Genomic DNA, 22,639 nt, shown 5'->3' with positions numbered 1-22,639 from the left:
GGCTGGCAGAGCTCCTCCATTTTTAGCCTCATTTCCAGTGGGCTTTGCTTTTGGGGTGCTGAACACAGACTGCAGTGTTTTCTTTGGAAAGCCTCTGACAGAAACCCTGCAGCAGTGCAGCCCAGCATCCTCCCACAGCTGTGCCCTGCACAGGCACCAGAGACAGAGGGGCAATAACACAACTCCATTTGCTCACTTTGGTCCTAGGCTGAATTTAAAAACTGTCAGAATGTGGGAATTAAAAAATAAAAAAAATTCCAGTCAGTTTTGTTGAATAATCTCCTCCTTCTAACAAAAGTCACTGTGTACATGAATGACATCAGCTTGTCCAACCTGGTTAGCACAGCAGGTGGAGTGATTCATTTGTCACTGAAGGGGAGGTTCAGCTTCTTAAACCTGGAAGCTGGTACTTCCCCTAAAATAACAAGTTATTGCAAAAAGTAAAATGACTCTGTGTTTAACTCCCAGTGCAAGATAAGCTCTTGACATGACTCTAATTCCCTAAGCTGTGGTTTGCTACTACATTGTCTCCAGGTCCAAATGGTGAGGATTTACTCACGAGATTAAAACAAAACACTGTGAAAACATTTTTCCTGATTGCTGTAGGATTAAGCAACTATTGCAAAATATCCTTTTCTGTGAATAGTTACTGCCACCACTTAAATTAATTATCTCTGGATGTATGCACATGCTGAACACAGTATGGGAAAATTCTTGCACAATTCCATCAGATCTCATGCAAGCTGCTCTACATTTTCACAGAAACAGTCTAAACTCTCTGAGATAGACAGAAAGCCAATGCTGCCATGAACATTTGCATCAAAAGTCCTTCTTTAGCTAACCACAAATTGAAATAACATCACTCACATACAATTAGCAACATGAAAAGCCAGGATTTTGTTGCTGAAGTCCAGAGAACCAACTGAATTTCCAGAGTAATACTTTCAAATGCACTTTGTATTCTAATTTGTTCTTTGTTTAAAAGAAATCCTTGCAGGTCATGCTTTCATGGCCTGTGGAAGTCACAGCTGGAAGTCAGTGTGACACCAGCACAGGAAATAAAAGCAGTCTCCACCTGCAGCAGTGGACAAGGCTGAGGCTGGGCTTTGGGGCAGGGTGGGATGGGTGGGTTCGGCCAGTTAACAAGCAGAGTTTTACTGAGTGACTGTCAAGGGCAGTGAGGGAACAAGGGCAGGGTTAAACCCCTCGAGGCACAGCCAGGAGATGTCACATCTGTGGGCAGCTTCTGAGACACCTGACAGCTGCTATTCCAAAGGCAAAACAACAGAATCAAGGAGAACGTTCTCAAACCCCTCTCTGAGCTATGGATAAAGTCATTCCCTGCAATCAGGGCTCAGCATTGGCCAGGGAAGGAAACCCAGCCACCACCACTGCAGCCTCCCACCCACTCCATCCATCTGCAGGGTGCAACTGAGCACTGGGTAGTGTATCTTGAACTGGAAGACAGGCAGGGAGGACACGGAGATGCTCCTACTTCATCCGGTGGCTTCTCCTTCTGGCTTCACCATCATCCAGCAGGGAGGAGAGGATCTGGTGGGCCTGGGGCTGCCGGGGGCCTCCTCTCTTGATCTTGATGCTGGTTCTCAGGGGGGAGCCCGGGATCACATCCTGTCCAGAGCCTGGCTCAATGGAAGACAAAGAGTCTGTAAGGAGAGAAAGTCACGGGAGAGCACTATTTAAAAGGGGAGGCTGAGGAAATCACTCGTGGGCCCTTCAGAGTGGTTCCTCCTGTGGGAGCAGTGTGCTCCCTGCTCTTTGCTCTCCGTGCAGGAAGCTGCTCTGGAGCTACAGCTCTGCTGCCATCACACACTGCTCCTGCATTAGATGTCTCTGCTCTGCCTGAACTCTCGGGGGTAAGTGCTCCTACTGCAGGGCCTCTTGTCCTTTGGAGTTTCATTTCTAAAGTGCTATTCTTTTATTAATTATGATTTTACTTGGGCTGCAGCAACTACTCAGCACTGCCCACAGACTCCTGGTGTTGGAGGATGAGCTGGTGGTCATGGGCAGTGATGCTTTGAGGGTTTAAGTACCATTTCACTCCCAGTAAAGGACATTTGGAGGCCCTGAAAGGATTGAGTGGAAGGATTTACCCATGCTGGGCTGCAGCCAAATCAGCAATAATGCTGGGGATGGGGGGTGGCCATCCCTGCTCCCCCAGGTAACAGCCTCCTGTTCCCTCAGCTAAGCAAATTCAATACACCCTGCTCTGGGCCACTCTGCAGCAACAGATGCTGGTGGCTGGATCAGCCTCATCATTTCCAATGCCTCAATTTCTTCTTCCTTCTGCCTCCAGAGCTGGATGTTTGTGTTTCCCTGCCAGGAGCCCAACGTGCCAGCTTTGGTTGGATCCCACGAGGCAGAATTTCAGTTTCCAGGGAGCTTTTGGCTGCCAGAGGATTTGGGCTCTGTCTGCTGGCACCAAACCCTGCCAAACAATTTGGGCTTTGCTGTGTCCTGCTGAGCTGCTCTCTGCAGCTTCCAGGCCAGGTCAGCTCCAGCTGCCCTCCCAGTGCAGAGCAGAGGTTTGTTTGCTGGGATGTTTGGCCTTGTTGCTTGGGTGGCTGTGGGTTTGGAAACCAAGCTCAGCGGGAAGTTTCTTGGGAAAATGAGAGCATGGGATTGGCATTTCTGAGTGGGGTTTTAAAGCTGGGCTAACCCAGGACCTGTGGTCAAATCCTTAACACCTACACTGAGAACATGACCAATTGGTGCTGGGTGATTTAAACCTCTGTGGTGCCTTTCAGTCCAGGGAGGTCTGTGCTCAAGGAAAATATTTTTTTTTTGTTGTTATTTTATGTTATGTTATTTTGGGTTTTTTCTCTGTGTTGGGGTTTTTTAACCCTATACACAATGATGAACGGAATTGCACAAGGAAAATATGCCTTACTTTCCAAGTTCCCTTTCTAACCAGTATTTTTGTAGGGCCTAAAATATGTGTGAAGTGAAAGAATGGAACTATTTCAAAAGCACAGAGTAGGAATACAATTATTAATACTTATGAGACAAAAACAAACCCCTAAAGTGATACAAAATAGGTGTTTAAACACGACCTAACCACATTGCACAATTAAAAACCATCCATTTTTGCTGATGCAGTACAGAAGTGCACATGGGTGTAAGTAACTCATCTCCATCCCAAGCAGTAACAGATCAATACAAATGGTTTGCTGAAATGACCGTTTCAGAGTGACAGCAGCGTGCTTGTTGCTGCTGTATTTCCAAACAGAAAATACAGAAATCAGGCAGTTCTGCTCGGGCAAAGCTGTGTGAACCCCAGCCCCAGGGTCTACAGAAGATTCCTAAAGAGGTGACTTTTTGCTTTATACCACTATAAATGAAGGTACAAAGTAAAAGACAAAGGAGGTCCAGGGCCTGGGTCCTGTAAATTCCCTGTTCTTATGGACTCATCCAGGGAAAAACCCTTTCCCTCTTCCCTGGAGATCACCCCAGCTGGCATGGATTGCTGCCTAGGAAATCCAGTGGGCATCTCCCTGGTACCTCCACCAGCTCACAGCAAAGCAGCATAAAAATATCCATTTCCTACCTTGGAATGAGAACGTGAAGAGAAGCAGCATCAATGCTGAGGCAATGTCAGGGTGAGTGTGGTTGAACCATGGGGTTGTGATTCAGGGTTTCCCAAAAATCTTACACTGTTGATTGCTTTTGGAAGTAGCATTTGGAGCCTCCAAGAGCCCAAGGCCACTGAGTAAAGCAGAGCAGAGCAGGCTCCAGGCCAGCCCAGCCATGCCCTGGCACTGCAAGGGTCCAGCAGCAATTCCACCCCAGCACTGCTGGCTCCAGACAGGGCTGGGAGCCCCAGGGGCTGCCTGAAGTGCATTATTGCTGTGTAGGGAGGCACTGTCAGCACTGCTGGGCACTGGAGCTACTCAGCATTTCCACTGCTTCCATCAATACCCAAAAGGCACATCCCAATAAAAGTGGATCTGATCCAAGGGCAGGTGTGAGGTGGGCTCAGGAATGAGGTTCCACATGTCAAGGACAGAAAAGTGCTCTGGGACTTGGTCAGGAGAAGGTTTGCTGCTCACAGGCTGCGACAGCAGAGCCAAACATTTTGCCTCTAACTGTGTTTCTGAAAGGGGAGAAACTGGCACAGCAGGTTTTGGCAGCTGTGAAAGAATTGATCCTCGGCTGCCCCAAAAGGAGCAGCCTGACAATAACCAACTCTTGTCACAATGACCCACACCACACTGTGGTGAAGGGAAGAGAACAGCCTTTAAGGGATGATGTACACACTGTACCAGTGATGGGGGAGCCAACAGCCTCGAGGGATGACAAAAAATCTGTCTGTAGAACATGTAGGACTTTATTTAAATCTCACTGTGAAAATAGGTTTCATGCAAGTTATGTTCACAAAACGTTCAGGGGTCACTGATTTTCAGGGTGACATGGCAGCACTGTCTGGGCTTTCTCTGCAAAAACATGGTGCAGCACAAGGCAAGGGCCTCAGTGGTGTTCAAGTCACTTGGAAGATGCTGTTAACAGGATTAACTGATCTGGCCTAAAGACTGGAACAAGCAGCTCTGTGGGAAGCTGGTGGATGATCTGTGCCACATGGTTTGAGCTGCTGCTCGTGACTTGGCTGCCTGAACTGTAACAAAAATCACTGTAAGGGTCACTTCATCTGCTACTGGACAGCCAGAGGAAGTGGTGCAGCTGGTGGAACTCAACAGCTCTAAACACCCCTAAGTCATGGAACCTAGTTTTGAAAATGTGGCTTGAGCAGACACCAGAGAGCTCAGGAGAGTGGGAGGAGGTGTAACCATCAAGCCCAAACAGAGACCCTGGCTCCCTAGAGAAGAAAACCTTAGCAATGCTTACCATGAATTCCTATCATGTGCTCAAGGATTAATACCCTCTCAGCTAAAATCTTCAGAGCCTCTCGAAGCTGCTGGACACCTTCCCCCTGCAAGAAAGAAAACAAAACTAACATTGGAATGTGTTGCAGAACAGGCTTCTTGTCCTTCATGTTGCTTCCACAGCACCAAACTCTGCAGTGTGGATGTTTAAAAATGAAAAGATGTAAAAGAGGAGATAAGCTAAGCAGGAATGCAGGAGAAGCCCCTGTTCAAAGAGCTCCTCAAGTACAGTCAGGCTGCAGTTTGTTGTCCTTGTCACCTTAGGTGTGGGCTTGGAGGGCCAAAGAGATGGTGGGAAGTATTTCAAGGACTGAGAGCAGAGATGTGAGAACTCCAACACTCTGCACATGCAGTTTGTTCTCTTCTTGGAGTCTGTCCCTCAGCAGGTGGGAGGGACAATTGGGAGGCCATTCCCAACCAGCTCCATGTGACAGGACAGCCTCTGGGGACTGAGGCATTCAAGAACATGGTGACAACACGGCCAAGGAAACCTCACAGACCAGGGATGCTGGCATGCATTAAATGCAAACCCAAGGCTCACATCCTCACTTCCTCCGCACATTTAACTGTGAACTCGCCCTCTGCCCCCCCACAAACCCACCTGTCAAAGGGAATGTGGTTGAAGGAAAGCAAAGTGACAAAAAGGAAAGTAAAACAGTAGAAACACATCCTTACATCAGTGCCTTTGTCACCTTCCTCACCCTTCTTGCCTGGTTCACCCTAAAACAGAGGAAGGGAAACTTGGTTACATGTGTCTGAGGACCCTCCCAGGACCCCTTGGATCCCTCCTCACCAAAGGAGCAAATTAAAGAAACATTTCACCAGCAGAAATGGACACATGGACTGGCACTTCATGCCAAAGGCCAAAGTGCTCTCCTGAGCTTTGGCCTGGCTCCTGTCAGCTGCCAGGAGCTCACCACCATTTCTAACACCAGTAAACCTGTCCAGGAGTGGCCAAGCTGCAGGAGGAGCCACCTGCCATGGCCTGGGCCCCAGCAAGGCCACAGACACCTCACTGGCTCCCAGTGAACAACATTTTGTGCTAAACCACAGATAAATTGCTCCTTTCCCCCAAACATGCACGTTTTCATCTTGATCTAGAACAGAAAAACCCTCCATTCTGCTCTCATTAATTAGTCACATCACTTTCTGCCTCTGAAGATGCTCATTAAGCTTTTCCTGAACAAAGACCTCTCTGTGCTGTGTACACTGGTCTCATGTTTCTCCCCCAGCCAGAAGTTCATGCACTTTCCAAAGGGCAGATGACAGGGAGAGATTAAACCACTCTAAACTAAACATAAAACAAAACTAACAATCTAAAATAGCGTGGAAAGACTTGGGCTCCTCCAGCCTGTTGGCCATCCCTGAGATATCTGCAAAGCAGAGGCGAGCATGGGAGAAAGGACCAAAGAAGGGCTGTGTGAACTGTCTGAAATGATGAGGTGGAACCAAGGAAGAGAGATGAGAACCCTTCTAGAGGTTCTGGGACTTCTCTGGAAGCTGCCAGCCAAAAAAACCCACCCAATTTTCTCCACTAGGTCTCTGTCAGCCAACCTTCATCACCACTGGCTTGTTCCCACTGGCCTGTGTGCCAGTGCAGACATCTCCTCTGGGCATCTGTTCAGGTATTGCCAAAAAGTCATTTGGAAGCATCTCTTAATCTCATTAAAAGGTTTCCAGTTCAGCTTGGCTGACTGAGGTGCAGGAGGGAGTTGAGAGCAGCTTTGAGCTGTTTAACTGTGCCCACCTTTGGGCTCTGGTAGTGCCCAGGGAGAGGGATGTGCAGGCAGAGGGAGCACAGCTCCTCTGCTGGGGTGATGCCCTCCTGTCACTGTGCTTTACACCAGGGGATGTTTCATTTGCAGAGAGATTCCCTAAGGTGAGGGTGTCTGTGGAAAAATCAGAGCTGGAGGCAGCAGAGCTGAGCACTGAAGCAGCTCCAGAGCAGCCAGTGGCACCTACAGGGCCAGGCACCAGCCCCACCTGAGCCTGGCACCCACCCACCAGGCAGCACTTACAGGAAATCCCTTAATGCCCCTCTCTCCAGGCAGACCTGCTGGCCCCTGTTGGAAATAAAGGCAGTGTCATTAGGAGATACTTTGCCACTTGACAAGAACACAGTGTAATTTTTACTAGTGGAATTAAGACGGCTTAAGGGAAAAAACCTTACACTTGGGATTCTGTGAAAAAAAAAAATTCCTCTCCCTTGACATTATCACTTGGAGACAGCAAAAGGGGGCTATGGTTTTCTGTCAAGTATCAGTTCCAAATCCCATCAGACTCTGGAGGAGCTGGGTTGGATATGGAGCTCCTGAGCTCAGTGCCCTCTCTCTAAGACGATTAGCAGGTTTTTTGAACTTTCCAGCAGTCAGTTACATTATACCGGGAAGGAATTTGGCTGGAGATTTGTTCCTTACAAAGACGCTGCATTCTTCTCTCTGGTAGAAGTGATGGGCTGCTGCTGCCCCAGCCAGAACAGAGCCCAGGACTCCCACCGAGCACTGATTTAATCTGCTCCTGCTCCACACACACCCCACAGCTGCTGATCAAAACACAGGTACAATATTTTGGTTGGTTTGTTTCTTTCTCCTGCTGTGCTAATTTTCACATTGTTCTCAGTGAGGGGCTTTTGTTCCTTTTTTTTTTTTTTTTTTTTTTTAACAGAAACAGTTTGAACTAGTGTTGGTTTGGGGCAGGATGAAATGCTGTTGAACTGAACGTCTTTTTTTCCCATTTTCCTCCACAGTGCTGGTTTCCCACCCTGGAGCAGCTGGGGCAGGGCAGGATCCCTGACCAGGAGAGCAGTTACAGGTTATTTAGTGAGGAAGCAGGAGCTTGAGAAGAAAAAGCAAAATGTAAAAGCATTTCTAGAAATCCATTAATGAAACAGCCACATATTTCCCCTGGCTCTTCTCCCATAGACACACACAGCAACAAACCCATCCTTTTTTCCCCAAAAAAACTACATATATGGTGGCAGATTCCTGAAGTAGAAAAGGAGAGCTGCTGGGTTTGTGTCCATCAGATTTGTATAAAAGCAACAGGCACCCACAGAACATTCTGAATTCCTGGGGAATGCCTTGTCAGCACCAGGAAAAGGCCCCCATGGACAGGGGAAACTGGGAGAAAGGCCCAGTCTGTCAGGTGCTCCCAGTATCTTCAAAGGGAAATACTTGGATTCTGCACTGGAGTGAGCAAAGCTCATGAAAAAGAACAGGCAAGAGGAAAAATCACAGAGAGGAGCACAACAACACACTGAAAATACATAAACAGGCTGTGCTCCATGTCCAGGAGGAACAGAAAGGATGTTATCAGCTTTAAGGGGATCAAAGGATATTTAGGCTGGATGTTGGCAATATCTCTTATCCCAGGCCTCCCTGGCTGTGCCTCTGCAGACTGCCTGGAGATGCTGTGGCTGCTCCCTCCCTGGCAGTGCCTGGGCTCAGAGAGCTGAGCGTGAGCAGCACACAGAGCTGGTCCAGGGGCTGTGAGCAGCACACAGAGCTGGTCCAGGGGCTGTGAGCAGCACACAGAGCTGGTCCAGGGCTGTGAGCAGCACACAGAGCTGGTCCAGGGGCTGTGAGCAGCACACAGAGCTGGTCCAGGGGCTGTGAGCAGCACACAGAGCTGACCCAGGTGCTGTGGGCAGCACACAGAGCTGACCCAGGGCTGTGGGCAGCACACAGAGCTGGTCCAGGGGCTGTGAGCAGCACACAGAGCTGGTCCAGGGGCTGTGAGCAGCACACAGAGCTGTTCCAGGGGCTGTGGGCAGCACACAGAGCTGGTCCAGGGGCTGTGAGCAGCACACAGAGCTGGTCCAGGGGCTGTGAGCAGCACACAGAGCTGACCCAGGGGCTGTGGGCAGCACACAGAGCTGTTCCAGGGGCTGTGAGCAGCACACAGAGCTGACCCAGGGGCTGTGAGCAGCACACAGAGCTGACCCAGGGGCTGTGAGCAGCACACAGAGCTGGTCCAGGGGCTGTGAGCAGCACACAGAGCTGGTCCAGGGGCTGTGAGCAGCACACAGAGCTGGTCCAGGGGCTGTGGGCAGCACACAGAGCTGTTCCAGGGGCTGTGAGCAGCACACAGAGCTGACCCAGGGGCTGTGAGCAGCACACAGAGCTGACCCAGGGGCTGTGAGCAGCACACAGAGCTGGTCCAGGGGCTGTGAGCAGCACACAGAGCTGACCCAGGGGCTGTGAGCAGCACACAGAGCTGGTCCAGGGGCTGTGAGCAGCACACAGAGCTGACCCAGGGGCTGTGAGCAGCACACAGAGCTGACCCAGGTGCTGTGCTCTCACTGCTTCAGCTCTCTCCCATATCTGCTCTCTCCCAGATTAAGCAGGAAGACTGTATAAAAACGTCTCCTCAGATCTCAGGAGATGTTGTGAAGCACTCCCCACTCTGCTGCTCTTTACAGCTGCACAGTTCCTCTGCTCCAGCCCTCGTTTGCATCCACCAAAGCCAAAATTGCAACGTGTGGTTGTCAAAACCAGCATCCAAAGCCACACTCACAAAAGACAAAAAGCACACAGAGCACTCCTACAGAAAAAAGCTGTCAGCTTCCCTTTCCACACTAACAGAGGATGGACAGGAAATGTGGAGGGTTTTTTTATATTTATCCACACATTTTGATATTTGAAAAATCTCATTTGTCCCAAACCTAAAAGGAGAGTTACAATTTTAAATCTTTAGCAAGGAGGGAACAAAACCAAATTCTAAGGGATCTGTCTGGAGTGAATGGACACAATGCAACAAAATTTTGTTTCAAATTAAGTGTAGCAGTAATACGGTTTATAAGTAGTAATATTAGTAATATGGTCGACCACAAACAACAGCAAAATGTTAGATTAATCATTGAGGAAGAGTTTTATCAGTTTCTTGGACACTTTGCCACACACCATGCCCTTTCATATTTTTTTAGCTTCTGTTTATTTTTTAGAAAATAAAGATTGAATGGCAGTGAGAAGTAGTTGGTAATCTGCGCATCCATCTCACTAGTTAAGGTTTTGCTTTCTAACAGAATCTTGAATTCTAGTGCCAGAACTCCATCCGTCTGCAATCTATTTGTGAAGCCAAGTCATGCCCAAACTGGCTGAGCTGCACAAGGAAAGTGTTACAAAAAATGACCAACAGTCACTCTGTCTTTCAGGGAAGTGCAAGTGATTTCTTACGTAAGAACAGGACCAAACACCCCAAAACTAAAATATAACAGAGATTTCAAAAGGCAGATGTGCCCCACCCTCAGACATCTGCTGCTCCTGACCCCTCAGGAGGGGTGAAACAAGCACCTGGGCCCCCCCTAGCACAGAGTCTGGACAGAGGAGCAGTTTGTCTGTGGCTGGTTATTCCCACGAATTTGACAAGTCAAACTGGCCTCACTGAGCTGCACTTGCTGTCTTTGCTCTTTCAGGCATCTCTCCTGTCTGCTGGACTGGAAGGGAGCAGGAGGGCAGAGGAGGTTCTGCCCTGGGGGGATCACTCACCTCCATCTGTGGGACAGCAAAATGGCACTTGGAAGGAAAGGGAACTTATTTCCCACAGCCGTGGCAGGAGGCTGTGTCAGTGCAGCCATCAATCACTTTAGAGGTACCAACCAAGGGTTTCCTCCTTGTCCTTCTCCCCTCCTCTGACTGTCTCCAGGCTGGGCTCTCAGTGCCATTTCACAGACCTCAGGGCTGAAGGATCCTCTTCCACCTACTCCACCCAAGGGGTTTTGTGCTCCCAGACTTACCCAGAGATTTCAATGACTTTTTGGCAATGAAGCTGAACAGAAGCAGCCAAAGGCCCAAATGCCACTTTCAAACCTTTCCCAGTGCTTGGATGCTGGACTGGGAATCTGACACATTTATACCCCTGTTAAATATCTCTCTGCTGGTTCCTCAACTTCACCAGTTAGGGAATAGCATTCAAACAGCCTTTTTGTTCTATGTTTAGTTACCAGCACTGGACAGCCCACTAAGGGCTGGGGCACATAAATATTAGAACATGATTTCAGTATTTCAAATATGTTAAGAACATCATTTGACTTGGGGAATGACTTTGGTTCAGGACAAATCTAGTGAGTTTTTACACCCTTAGTGCCACAGAAGGAATGGTTCAGACCTCTCAAAACACTCCACACTAAACAGCTTTGGCTGGTGGAAGAAAGTTGGTCCCCACAGGCCTTTTTACATCATGTCTTTGCTGCCTGAATCTCTTTGGGGAATAGCTGATTTAACAAGGAATTCAATCCTTTCTCTGTACAGGAAACCCTCATCTTGGTTCTTGCAGAGACCCCAGAAACTCTGCATTTAAAACTGGTGGTGGCTGTAGTCCCAGTGCATCTGTGAGACCTGTGCTGTGTATAATTCCTGAGGGAATTGTATAATGCTGTGGGAATCTCTCTGTGCATGTAAAACCTTACTCTCTCTCCTCGGTCTCCTTTGGATCCTTTTGGTCCAGGCTGTCCTGGAGATCCTGGCAAGCCCTAGAAGAGATGCAGAATGAGAAGGAATTAATTTCTACTGTGCAACCTTTGTGTAGGTGCAGTGAATACATTTCCCAGTGATTCTCAGCTCCTGAAAACCTCACACACCCATTAAGCAACTGGGCTGGATTCTCTTTTTCCCTCAAGCAAACACAACAGGAGCTCTGTTTGCAGTTATCCTGAGCCCTGTACTTTCTGCAGATCCCTCTATTTGGGTTTTTTAATGCACTGCAGGCCCCTGATGTAACATTTTTTTGGGGTCAGTATGACAGCACAGTTCTTGTTCTCAGTTACTAAGAAGAAATTAAGACACAGGTAGAATGTTTAGCTTAAAAAACCCCCATTGCTTCCCCCCACTTCTTAATTGCCTCAGTGGGTGGCAGGAGCAAGCACACATACCTGAAAATTAATTGGATTGTGCAGTGGAAATTATTTTGAAGCTATTCACTCACCCTAATAAACAATTTTCAAATTAAGCCCAATCTCTGCTAATAATTTTACTCCCTGGGTTGAAGAAATCTATAAAGCAGTCACCAATGGCTAAGAAGGGCACAGTCTCCAGATTTCTACTAATTGAACTGCTATGCAGAAATCGATCCAAATCCTTAACTTATCCACCCAGAGAAGCCACAGTTATTAACCAGACCAAGAGAGAACAATATTGTTTGTTTATATTCAGCCTGTCAGCTCTCTTTCTCCTTTTTTTTCCACCTCAAATGACTCGCACGTTGTATTGGAGGCTGCAGAAGTGAGTCTGGAGCTCCCCTCCAGGCCACTGGGGATTTAAGCCAGCCTGGTTAGGAACAGAAATGGGTTTTCTAGCCCCAGAGAAATGAGCATTGCTGTGAGGAGCTCAGTGCCTGTGAATTGGCCCAAGGAGGTTGCAGAGGTGTGATTTAAGGGCACAAATGAGGAGCCCTCTCCCAGGTTCAGCTGGGAGCCAGCAATGCTCACAGCAGTGCCCTGCCTGCAGCCAGTCCCACCAGCTCAGCTGAGCTCCCCAGCAAGGATTCTGAGCCCCAGGCTGGTTTCGGATGCTCCCTGGGGCTGCCAGACAAGGTGGGACACAGACCAGGCTTGGCCCTATGGCAAACATGCAGCAAGAACAAAGCCCAAGTGTCCTTTATTCAACAGTGTGTGGTGAGACAGGGATGCCCAAGATCACTGAATTCCACACTGCAAAAATCAAAGATTTACAGTGTGTGCACTGCGTGTCAAAAAGCCAGAGTCTGCTGCAGAATCCACTTATGAATTGTGAATTACCTTATATTTAATGATGTTAAACTGCATCTGTCATTTGGCTGCCAAATCTCTCACTGTGTTCGTATCTATCTGGGGTTTCTCACTGCTCTCCAGAGCATTGCCTAATTGAAAGGATTCTGCTACACTGGCAAACTTTCCCTAACCTGTTGTCCATTGCTTCTTCAAAGTGGTTAATAAACACAGGAAAAATCTCCTCTCTCTATTTTCAATTCCAAACCTCCTCTTATCAGATCTGAGTTACATCCCTCTATAAAGTTACTTAACCTTTCTCTGCGCTCTCCAGTCATGTGGGACTCCTTTGAAAAATTTGATGATGCTGCTTTACCTTCACATTAAGCAACATTCTTCCCAAAACTGAGTCCCTCTGTATCAGCCAACCACAATTTGGAGTAGTTTGGCAGTTTCCTATTCATGACTTCACTTTTTTCCATTTAATCAGCTCTTTCCATCCATGTGAGTGCTGTGCCCTTCTTCTACCATAAATTCTTGGGAGTGAATTTTTCCCACTCCATTATTATCTCCACAATGTTTGCACCAATAAATAATCAAACTGATGGGAATTTGTGACACTTTTCTTGAATAGAAAGTGCTATGCCTGGAAAAGTAGGTTTAACACGTTCACTCTAGTGAATTGGTGAATTCTCATAGATGCATTTCTGTTCTTTTTTTGTGTGTGTTCCACAGGAAGTGCAGTATTTTTCTATCACTGTGTTAGTAAAGCCCATGTCAGATCCTTTGCATCAACTCAGGCCACAGTGAAATGTTTTGACACAGCAGCAGCACGATGTGTTGTTATGATTAAGGGAAGCTCTGGAAAGCACAACCATTTCAACCTCTTCATCCTCAATGAGAAAAGGGAATTCAATCACAGAATTTCATGGGGAACAAAACAGCAGATCTAAGATTACTCTCTCTCCTTGTGCAATGAGATGATGTTTCACCCCTGACCCTCCCCTCTGCCCTTCACCCCAAAGCACCAAAGCACCTTACTTGTGATCCAGGGGCTCCGATGGGTCCTGGGGGCCCTTTGGGTCCTGAAGCACCTGGTGGCCCTGGTGGGAATCACAATTGGGGACAATTTTAAGTAGATTTAGAAGGAAGAAGCCTGAATTCCAAAGGCATGCACTTCCTCTCGTGTTCTGCTGAGTCTCTCAGTGAGTGAGAACGCCTCATCAAACACTGGATTACTGGACACCAACATCCTGACAGAATACATCCCCACACGCTGGGGGAGATGTTAGAGCTCTGGGAGGAAACAAATGGTGAAAATAGGCAGGCAGGATGCCAGTAACATCCACATTTCCATTCCTTAAAATGCAACTTTTGAGAAAACCTAAACTAGATCAATGGAACAGCTACAGGAGAGTGAGACACTGCAGGTGCTGGTCCTGGAGCAATCTCAGGTGGCAAAGGAAGGCCCAGGGCTGCTGCACTTGGTCTCTCTGGGGTCTCAGAAAACTGGTGATAAACATGAAGGAGATGGAGGTTGGCCAGAGCCAGAGGGAGAGGCTGAGCGGGGCAAGGCAAAGCTTTCCCTCACTGCAGTGGCAATAAATTAATTTAAAATCTGTACCACAGGAGAGCTTCTTCTAGGATGAGTTAAGCACCACCCAAACAGGTCAACTTGTCTCACACAGTCACTTAACAGATTCATTCCTTTTGAAAAAATAATTATATCCCAACAGTAGCTGTTAAATTATACCTGCAGATGGGAGACAGGATATTTGCTTAGCCTGAACTTAGCAATACTCCTCTCTGCTTTAGTTGTCACAACCCTTGAGATGAAACAATGTGGACATTATACACAAAGTACAGCTGAATCAGCCTCAATCATTAATGCACCATACAAATGCTTAAGTCAAAGAATAAAGGAATTGAAGGATAAGTGAAAGGCCCTCATAATGAAAGGAGAAGCCTTTTCTGCAACTAATGGGAGTTCACTCCTAAATATGCATCATACAGGGAAGTGCTGACGTTTGCAGGAATATTATCATTTAAGCCACCCATCAGCACAGAGAGAAAGAAGGCTTGTCACTGAATTTTTATCTCAGATTCGGATTTCAGTTATACTGGTGAAATCTGGAACAGCTGAAAGTGGCTCCAAAGTTTCAGAGACATCACAGAGCACGTGGCCAGGCCCTGCTCGGTGGAGCTCTGCAGAGACAGGACAGGATTGCAGCAGGGGGAGAACAACTCTGCTCTTAGGAAGGAATCCCTAGACAACTCAACTCTTTAAGACAGCTTTTAATCAGAAATTAATCTAATTTCTCGAGATGAGTCGTGCCCAAGTTAAAACAATCAGATGAAAAGATAAAAAACCCCAGTTACTTCTTGCCACCCTTCCCTCTACTGCCCTTCCCCTGCAGGCACCATCCCCTCTCCAGGAGAAAGGCTCCAGGAGAAAGATCCATCCCCTCTCCAGGAGCAAGGCTCTGCTCCACGTGCCCAGGGTGCCAGCCCAGCCCCGAGTGTCACCTGGTGGCCCCACGGGCCCCGGGGCTCCCCGTGGTCCAGGCAGTCCTGCCATGATGGTGTCGATGACGGTGGAGGCCAGCTGCGGTTCTCCATCTGCGGCACAGAGCACAGTCAGTGTCCATCTCGGTCATCTCTCCCCAAAATCCTCTGGTGCCCGTGGCTGGCCAAGGGTTGGCAGGGCTGCAGGATGCGCAGTTTGGGCTCCTGCAGCATTTCTGCTCTCTAAGGGCTGCTGGTCTCACCCCTGAGAACCCCAGACAAGCTGTGCTTTCTCTGGAAACCTTGGTGTTTTATACACCTGTATATTCCTGCCTTGGAATAACTGACCCCAGATATTATCCATGCCTTAATGAAGGGATGGGACCACTGTCAGGCTAATAACTATTGATTACTCTGATAAACATCAGCCTCAGAGGCTGTGAGATTTTAGCAAGAAGTTGGCCACAGCTCAAAGCAGTCACGAGTTTCTTTGTCACAAGGCAATATGTAACATTCTGATCCAATGGAAAGTTGCCACAGAGTTCATTTTGTTTTTCTAACCTATCACCTTTGCTTAATTCTGCCACACATTGTCCTTCACCCAACAGCCTTCTACCCCATGGATGCTTCTATTATAACATTTAAACTCTCAGCTTACTCTATAAAATTACATTACTACATTTTAAAACCTTTCACCATTTTACCTAATACAGTTTCTTATTATTTAAAGCATGTTCTTACTTGCAACTATAGGAACACAAGTTTATGATTTCTTTGCTTAATGTCTGTACAACTTTATTATTACATCAATCCGAGCTTCTGCCAAGGCTGCAAGACAACAAGGCCACCAAACAAGCAAGGGAACACCACAGCCTGGTGTTACCAAGGCTCACTGCCCTGACCCTTTGGTGTAGGACCAACAATAAATTTCCTGTTTAACCTGGATGAAGATGTTGGCTCCTGGTCACCAGGATGGCAAACCCTCTGAAAATCCCACATTTTCCACAGCTGGAGGCTGCCATGCAGGAATAATGTCCACCTCCTCCTGCCCATGACCTCAAGCTTACTCATGTTTCCTTCCACCCATTCCTGTAACTCATCACAGTAAAATCCAGGGGAACCCTGTGCAGGAAAAGGCTGGGAATGTCTCACTGCAAATGTCAAGGGACACCAGGAAGGTCAGAAGCGTGTTTGCTTACTCTGCAGAGTCCAGCCCAAAGGTCAGGAGGTGAACTCCCCAGAAGTTTTAGCAGACACACTGCAAAGCCCTCCCAGCTTCTGGAGCGTTGGCAATGACAGAGAACTTCCATGCCAGTTGTTTGAAAGCAGCTCCCAGGGAAAACTGTGCAATGGCTTTGACTGCCAAGGATGACAGGATACCTCTGCAATGCCTTCCTGGCAGCAGGACAGCACAAGATCCAACCCACATCCCTCTAAGGACCACATTTTGTGCCTAAAGCCTGAATGCAAACAGGTATTTATTTATTTGACTACTGTTTCTAAACCCATTCATCCTCCCCCTCCTCAGAGCCCTGAAACAAAACAACTGAGACTCTTCATGTTCAGGAGGAAAGGTACCCCAGTGAACTGTGTAATCCAATTAATTTGAGTTTTATTTGACCATGTCAAAATCCATCACAGCTTGGGAGTAAGACGAAATTGGGAAATGAGCATCAGACAGCAGTGAAGGCATTAACAGTTGCAGAGTCTTTTGTTTTTAAAGTGATCAACAAAAACCAACTGCACCTCCACTGAGAGGGGCAGAGGATGGACTGCAAACAACCAGGGCTGAATTCCTGCTGGAGGTAAGCCAGGGATAAAGATGGGGGTTACAAAACCTTCCAGCCAAATGGCGGATTATTACAATGACAGTGACTCCCACAAATCCACCCATCCTGACATTTGACTCAATGCTGTTTATGAAAGGTGAGTCCATGATTGTGACACAGAAGAGAGCTCTGATCAACAACCCTTGGCCTCAGCAGCTTCTGGTTGGCCTGGGCAGCACAGGACTGTGGAACATTCCTTCCTCTGCCCCCTGGCCAGGCAGGACTCACCCAAACCCAGGTTTCCTTCCAGGACCAGCGCAGAATGAAACACATTGTGAATGAAATAGCACTGAAGTCTGTTAAAACACAACCCTGGTAATTTTTAAGGGACTTCCTCCATATTCTCATAAAGCAGCAGGAAGATCTTGTATCTCCTTATAAACTCCCTTATAAAAAGGGGACATCCAGGCTCTCTGCAGCTGGAGGCTGTTAGAGCAGCCACAAAATAGCATCAAATGGCAGCAGGAACCTTCCCTTCTCAGCCACCTCCTGCACTGACCCAGGCTCTGCTGGGCTCAAGAGCTGGTTCTGTTTCAGTGCTCCTGGATACCCCAAAGCAACAGACAAAGCTTCGTTTGAGAAGACTTTGATACTGATTTTGCTCCAGGAGCTTTCCAACCCCTATCCAAGCCAGGAGGAAGAGTGATACCAGTGTGATCTGGCCAGGCAGGAGCAGCTGTGTTCTCTGGAAGGGGACAGAGACACCCTGAACCAGCACAGAAGTGCCCTGGAGGACACAGGGAAGCGCCCAGCCAGAGCACCAAAGGCAGCTCAGGGCACACTTTGAAAGGACCCAAGTTTTCTCAATTCCTTTCCTCCTCTCCTCCCCCTTCACTTCCTCCGCTCTGTTCTCCTTCCTCAGGAAGGGCCTTGCTGGCAGCAGGCACTGGGATGCTGCTGCACAAATCCCTTATCACCACTGGCATGCTGGGCACACAACCAGCTCCCGTGCCTCAGTTTCCCCTTGCTCTCCCCTCTGTCTGCCCAGGGGAGTGGTGGAGTCACTGCCCCTGGAAGTGTTAAAAAATGTGTGGCTGTGGCATTTGAGGACATGGTTTAGTGATTGGGTTGATGGCTGGACTTGACCTTGGAGGTGTTTTCCAACAGTGATGATTCTATGAAAACAGGGTCATTTAATTCCATGTGTCCTCTGCAGATCTTCGAGATGTAACCAAACAGCCCTCAAGAGTGAGAGCTGCATTCTTTTCTCTAACTATTCCCTAGAAACCACCAATGTTAGCACAAGGAATAGGTCTGGGCTGGCTCTAGACCATGTACCTGATCACTCATTTTTAAGTGGCAGGGAAAGTGAGAGATCCCAGTAGCAGCAGCCCCAGCAGTGGGGAGCAGCAGCTCAACTTCTGGCCGAGGGCTAAGGTTTCTGACTAAGGGATAAATTCCCCCATTACAGCCTTGATTTGTTGAGACAGGATGGAAATGAAGTAATCCTGTCTTCATTTTTTTCTGCTACCTGATCTGGAGGGAGAAAAATGGGACCATTTCTTTTAGCACAGCACAGGGAAACTGTGAGAAAATATTTGTCTCCCCATTCCTGGCTTCTGCCTGAGGATAAATATTGCCAACAGGAACTTGTTGTAATTAATAAAGGCACAGGCATTAACCATGTTCAGGCAGAACCAAACTGTATAATAACAATAACCTGATACAGCTCACACATCTCATTCCCATTACCAGGAATATGCTTCCCTCTGCTGTCAGCAGCTGGAATTTTGTGTTTATAGTTTTCAGATGTGCTCCTTTCAAAACAAGGAAAAACATTTTTAAAAATCTAAACAGAATTCACAAGGCTATGTTTTACTGGTGGCAGAGGATCAGCTTTCCACCAGCCTGTGGGAGGCAGAATCAGCCAACAGAGGCAAAATGGTAAGAAAATAGACTTGATACTACCAGATCATTGTCATGGCCACATACATAACTTACACTTGCTGCTGGATTTGTGTTAAGAAAAAGTGTCATAAAGTGTTGGGCTACTCCTTCTGCAAACCAAGAATTCCACAGGCACGGAGGGAGGAATGCCTAGGGATGCCCAGGGATGTAAATGGAACAGTCACCATCTCCTCACTGTTCTCAAGTCCATGTGGCTGCCCAGGGCTGGCAGAGATAACAGAGATAATTATCCACCATTTATCCTCTTCCCATTTGGGCACAATACTGAGCTCACCCTTCTCACTCATCAGCTGGGAAGGCTGTGCAATCAAAGCCTTTATTCACTTTTTAATTTATCCACTACTTCACAAGAAGGAGTTTAATTCAAAGGCTGGTTGGAGGGAGGGGGCAGCAGCAGCACCCAAACCATCCTTGGGGATCACTTGGAATAAAAGGCAGAACTTGGTGTGACCCTGAGAGGAAAGAGGTGACTGTAATGCAAAACTTCCTTGTTCTCAGGCTGATGAATGCAGCATGTTGATGACTATTTGTGAACATCTTTGTATTGAACCTCAGTTATTCATCCTGCCCATACACCCTAAGTAACTGAACACAAAATCGAGCTGTTAAAATTCCCCCTAAATTAAAAATACATCTGTTCACTTTGGGGAAAAGGAGTCTGGAGAGCAGAGTGGGTGGAAGGGAAGGGAGAGCTGGAGATAATTGTCAGACATGGGGAGACTCAGTAATCCTTGGCTGTAACTAAGACAACTGAGCTTTGGAGCTGGAGCAGGAGCAGCAGGGCTGGGGAAGAGGCACAGCTGAAGTCTGGGGGAGTGGAGATGGGAGTCCTGACAGAGCTGGGGCTCCAGTGTTCACATTATTACCTGCCAGCTACACAGGGCTGGGCCAGGAGAATCCAGCCCAAGTCTGAGAGCATTCCAATTCAGGTGCAGGATGTGCCTTTCCTAGAAAGCCTTTGCTTGTCCTGCACAGCACAAATCAAATAAATATATTTTTCAAATCAGCATAAGCACAAAGAAACCCTGGCCCTCCTGTTACAGGGAAGGGATAAATTATGGTGTCAGTCTGGACTTTTCAGTCCATAATTCCATGTTTTATGTGGATGTGGGATAATGTGGATGCACCAGAAACAGAGGTGAAAGAAGCATCTGCAGGGAAAGAGACACCTTTAAGAGATGTCCTTATTATAACTCCAGAGCTGCAAATCTCTGGTCCTTGCTGATTCCTGGGCAACCCTGACCTCCAACACCACAACAGTGGCACCAAGAGGGCTCCAACCCCACAGCTTTGGTGCAACAGCACCTAATCTGCCACTCTGGAATTCCTCTGGCCCTTGTTTCTCAGGTGAAGTTTCCTGACCTCTGTCATTTCACCAGAGACCCTCCTCCCAGCAGCCACTCCTGATGGAAGCCTACAGGACACCAAATTGCCTCCCCAAAGCTGTGATGAACCTAAAAAAACCAGGCACAGAGAACAAAATCCTCCAAACCCTGCTCTCACTGACAGTTTAGGAGAGCAGGGACTTTGTTCTTTTTGGAGAGGTGAACCCCCTGTAGCTTCCAAGATGCTCCATCTTGAACAGAAACTTCCAAGAGACCCACACAATGCAGGCAGATTGTCCAGCTGCTGCCAGGGTCTGGCAGAGCCTGGCAAGGAGCTGGGAGCAGAGTTGAGCTGCTCTGTGCCTGCCCATTCTGCTGATGCCACAGGAGAACCAGGGAATTGAGGAGAGAACTTACTTTCCTTTTCAGCTGTGGGCTGGAGCGAGTAGAGAACCCCTTGCTGGAAGGTAAGAGGGAGGCTTGGGGTGGCTGGTGGCCCTGGAGGACCTGGGGGACCTGGGATCCCGGTTTCTCCTGGAAGTCCTCTTGGTCCTTGAGGTCCCAACATCCCTGTGCAGAGGCAGGAGAGGATGTGTTAATGCCTTTGGGGATGTGCTAATGATGCTATCATGTAAAAAGGCAGCAAGAGGACAAAGGATTTCTGTCCTGAACTGCAGCTGTGGGAATCAGAGGGGTGGGGAAAATAGAAACAGTTTCCCAATTTTTCTTTTTTTATTTTTTTTGTGTAGCATCTTCCTCTGCAAAGGAGAGAGCTTGACTTGGCTCAGAGGTGCTGCCTCTGAGCAGCCCGGTTGCTGAAAGAATGAAATCTCCCCTCTCTCTGAGGCTGAGTGAGAAACTACAGCCAGCACAGTGTGAAATCAAATCCTCCTTCCCTCCAGGTACACCTGTGTCACCTCCCTGCCAGGAACGCTCAGGAAGCACGAGGGAAGCAGAGTCAGTCCAGGAGCAGACAGATCACATATCCTGTGGGGCTGGAAGGCTCTCGCTGCAGACTGAGAAACCAAAAAAGGCAGACACATCCTTGGCCAGACTTTGGCCACTGACAGCTTGCCAGAAAGTGCCAAAAAGCGTTCAGGGCTGCTCTCACATTTAAGGCACGCTCAGAGTTTTAAATCTTACCCAAGCTCAGGCTCACAAGGCCTTTTAGACACAGAGAGCACAGAGCCTGAGGTCTGGCACCTCTTGTGCAGTATCACCTTCATCAAAACATTCAGGAACGTTTGGGGAATGAAGAAAGACTCCAAGCTCAGGAATGGAGTGTTCTCTGAAAGAATGGCCTCATAACCTTTTCCCTTTACATACAAAAGCATCATTAGTTTGACATCCTGGCATCTGACAGCTTGACACAAATGGTGGAGAAAAAAAAGGAGTTAAAGCAGGCACCCAGTGAGAGGGTTAAACAGGGAATGCTCTGCTCCAAAGGCTGACAGGTCACAGCCTCCTTCTTACAGCTCCTGAGCAGGATGGGGAAACATGATCCTGCTCTGCAGCTTTCTGGGACAGGCTCTCTCCAGCTCCACAGGAAATCCCAGGGTCTGTCATTGCTCGTGCAGGTGGTTGCCTGCCCTGGGAGCTCCTGGCTGATTCCAGCTCCCAGGGGAATTGCTGGGATGGATTTGATACCAGCTGAAGAAGCTCAAATCTTGCGTGTCTGGCCTTCCCCGAGTTGCTGTCACAGCCAATTTGTGTGAAGAGAAACATCTCCTGTCCCAGCAGCACTGCCCTGCTCCAGGACTCACCTGGTGGCCCTGCAGGGCCCCTCTCACCGGGTTGTCCCTTCTCTCCTTTTGGCCCTGGTGGTCCTGGCAGCCCAGTGGGTCCAACCGGGCCCGGGGGACCCACCTGTCCTGGAATCCCTGAAAATGTTCAGAAAGGAGATTAGCTGGAAGTTAGGACACTGCTGAGGGCAGAAGTGCTGCAGCAACCTCCAAACCAGAGGAGGGGCTCAGTGGGGGAAATGCAGCAGGGCACACACAGGGTGGCACTGGTGGCAGGAGCTGTCTGGACCACACCAGCCAGACTGGATTTTGCTTCTCCTCTTCTTCCTTCAATCCTATAAGGAAAAAACACATCCCCACACACAAGACCCCCCAAAAAAGTCATCAGGATGTGCACCTCCAGCTGGGATGTGCTGGGCAGAGCTGCACTGAGCCCACACTGTCCCCAGGCCTGGATGGCTCTGGGCAGGGTCTGGATGCCCTTTTCTGGGTTCATCCAGACCCACATAAACTCCAGGGACATCCCAATGTACCAAAATACACAAAACAGATTTGCCAAAGAATATCCAACCCTGTCTCCCACTTGCTCTACACACATCACCCAGAGGTTCTGTATCAATGATGTTTCCCTGATCCCAAAGTCACTACTTCTGGTGACACTAAATAAAATCTTAACCTCGTTTTCCCCAGACTATCAAAATAATACCAACACTTGGCAATTTTATTGTGCTGTTCAGAAGAACACTGCTCA

General features: G+C 48.1%; 1 protein-coding gene across 1 annotated transcript in view; it reads right to left on the bottom strand.

Moving 5' to 3' along the window:
* Positions 1-1,122: 1,122 nt before the first annotated feature.
* The window catches only part of COL26A1 (collagen type XXVI alpha 1 chain), a 164,879-nt gene continuing 143,362 nt past the window's right edge, over positions 1,123-22,639 (bottom strand). Inside the window, exons 6-12 of the mRNA XM_066333703.1 lie at positions 21,910-22,026; positions 20,564-20,716; positions 15,106-15,198; positions 13,621-13,664; positions 5,574-5,618; positions 4,861-4,945; positions 1,123-1,664 (exon numbers count right to left, since the gene is read on the bottom strand). Of these exons, the coding sequence (XP_066189800.1) occupies positions 1,492-1,664; positions 4,861-4,945; positions 5,574-5,618; positions 13,621-13,664; positions 15,106-15,198; positions 20,564-20,716; positions 21,910-22,026 (710 nt within the window). The 3' untranslated portion in view covers positions 1,123-1,491. The remainder of the gene's footprint in view (positions 1,665-4,860; positions 4,946-5,573; positions 5,619-13,620; positions 13,665-15,105; positions 15,199-20,563; positions 20,717-21,909; positions 22,027-22,639) is intronic.

This window comes from Sylvia atricapilla, chromosome 20 (genome assembly GCF_009819655.1).
Source record: "Sylvia atricapilla isolate bSylAtr1 chromosome 20, bSylAtr1.pri, whole genome shotgun sequence".
NCBI lineage: Eukaryota > Metazoa > Chordata > Aves > Passeriformes > Sylviidae > Sylvia > Sylvia atricapilla.
Note: the sequence above shows the minus strand (reverse complement) of the source record. Positions and strands in the feature narration are given on the sequence as shown.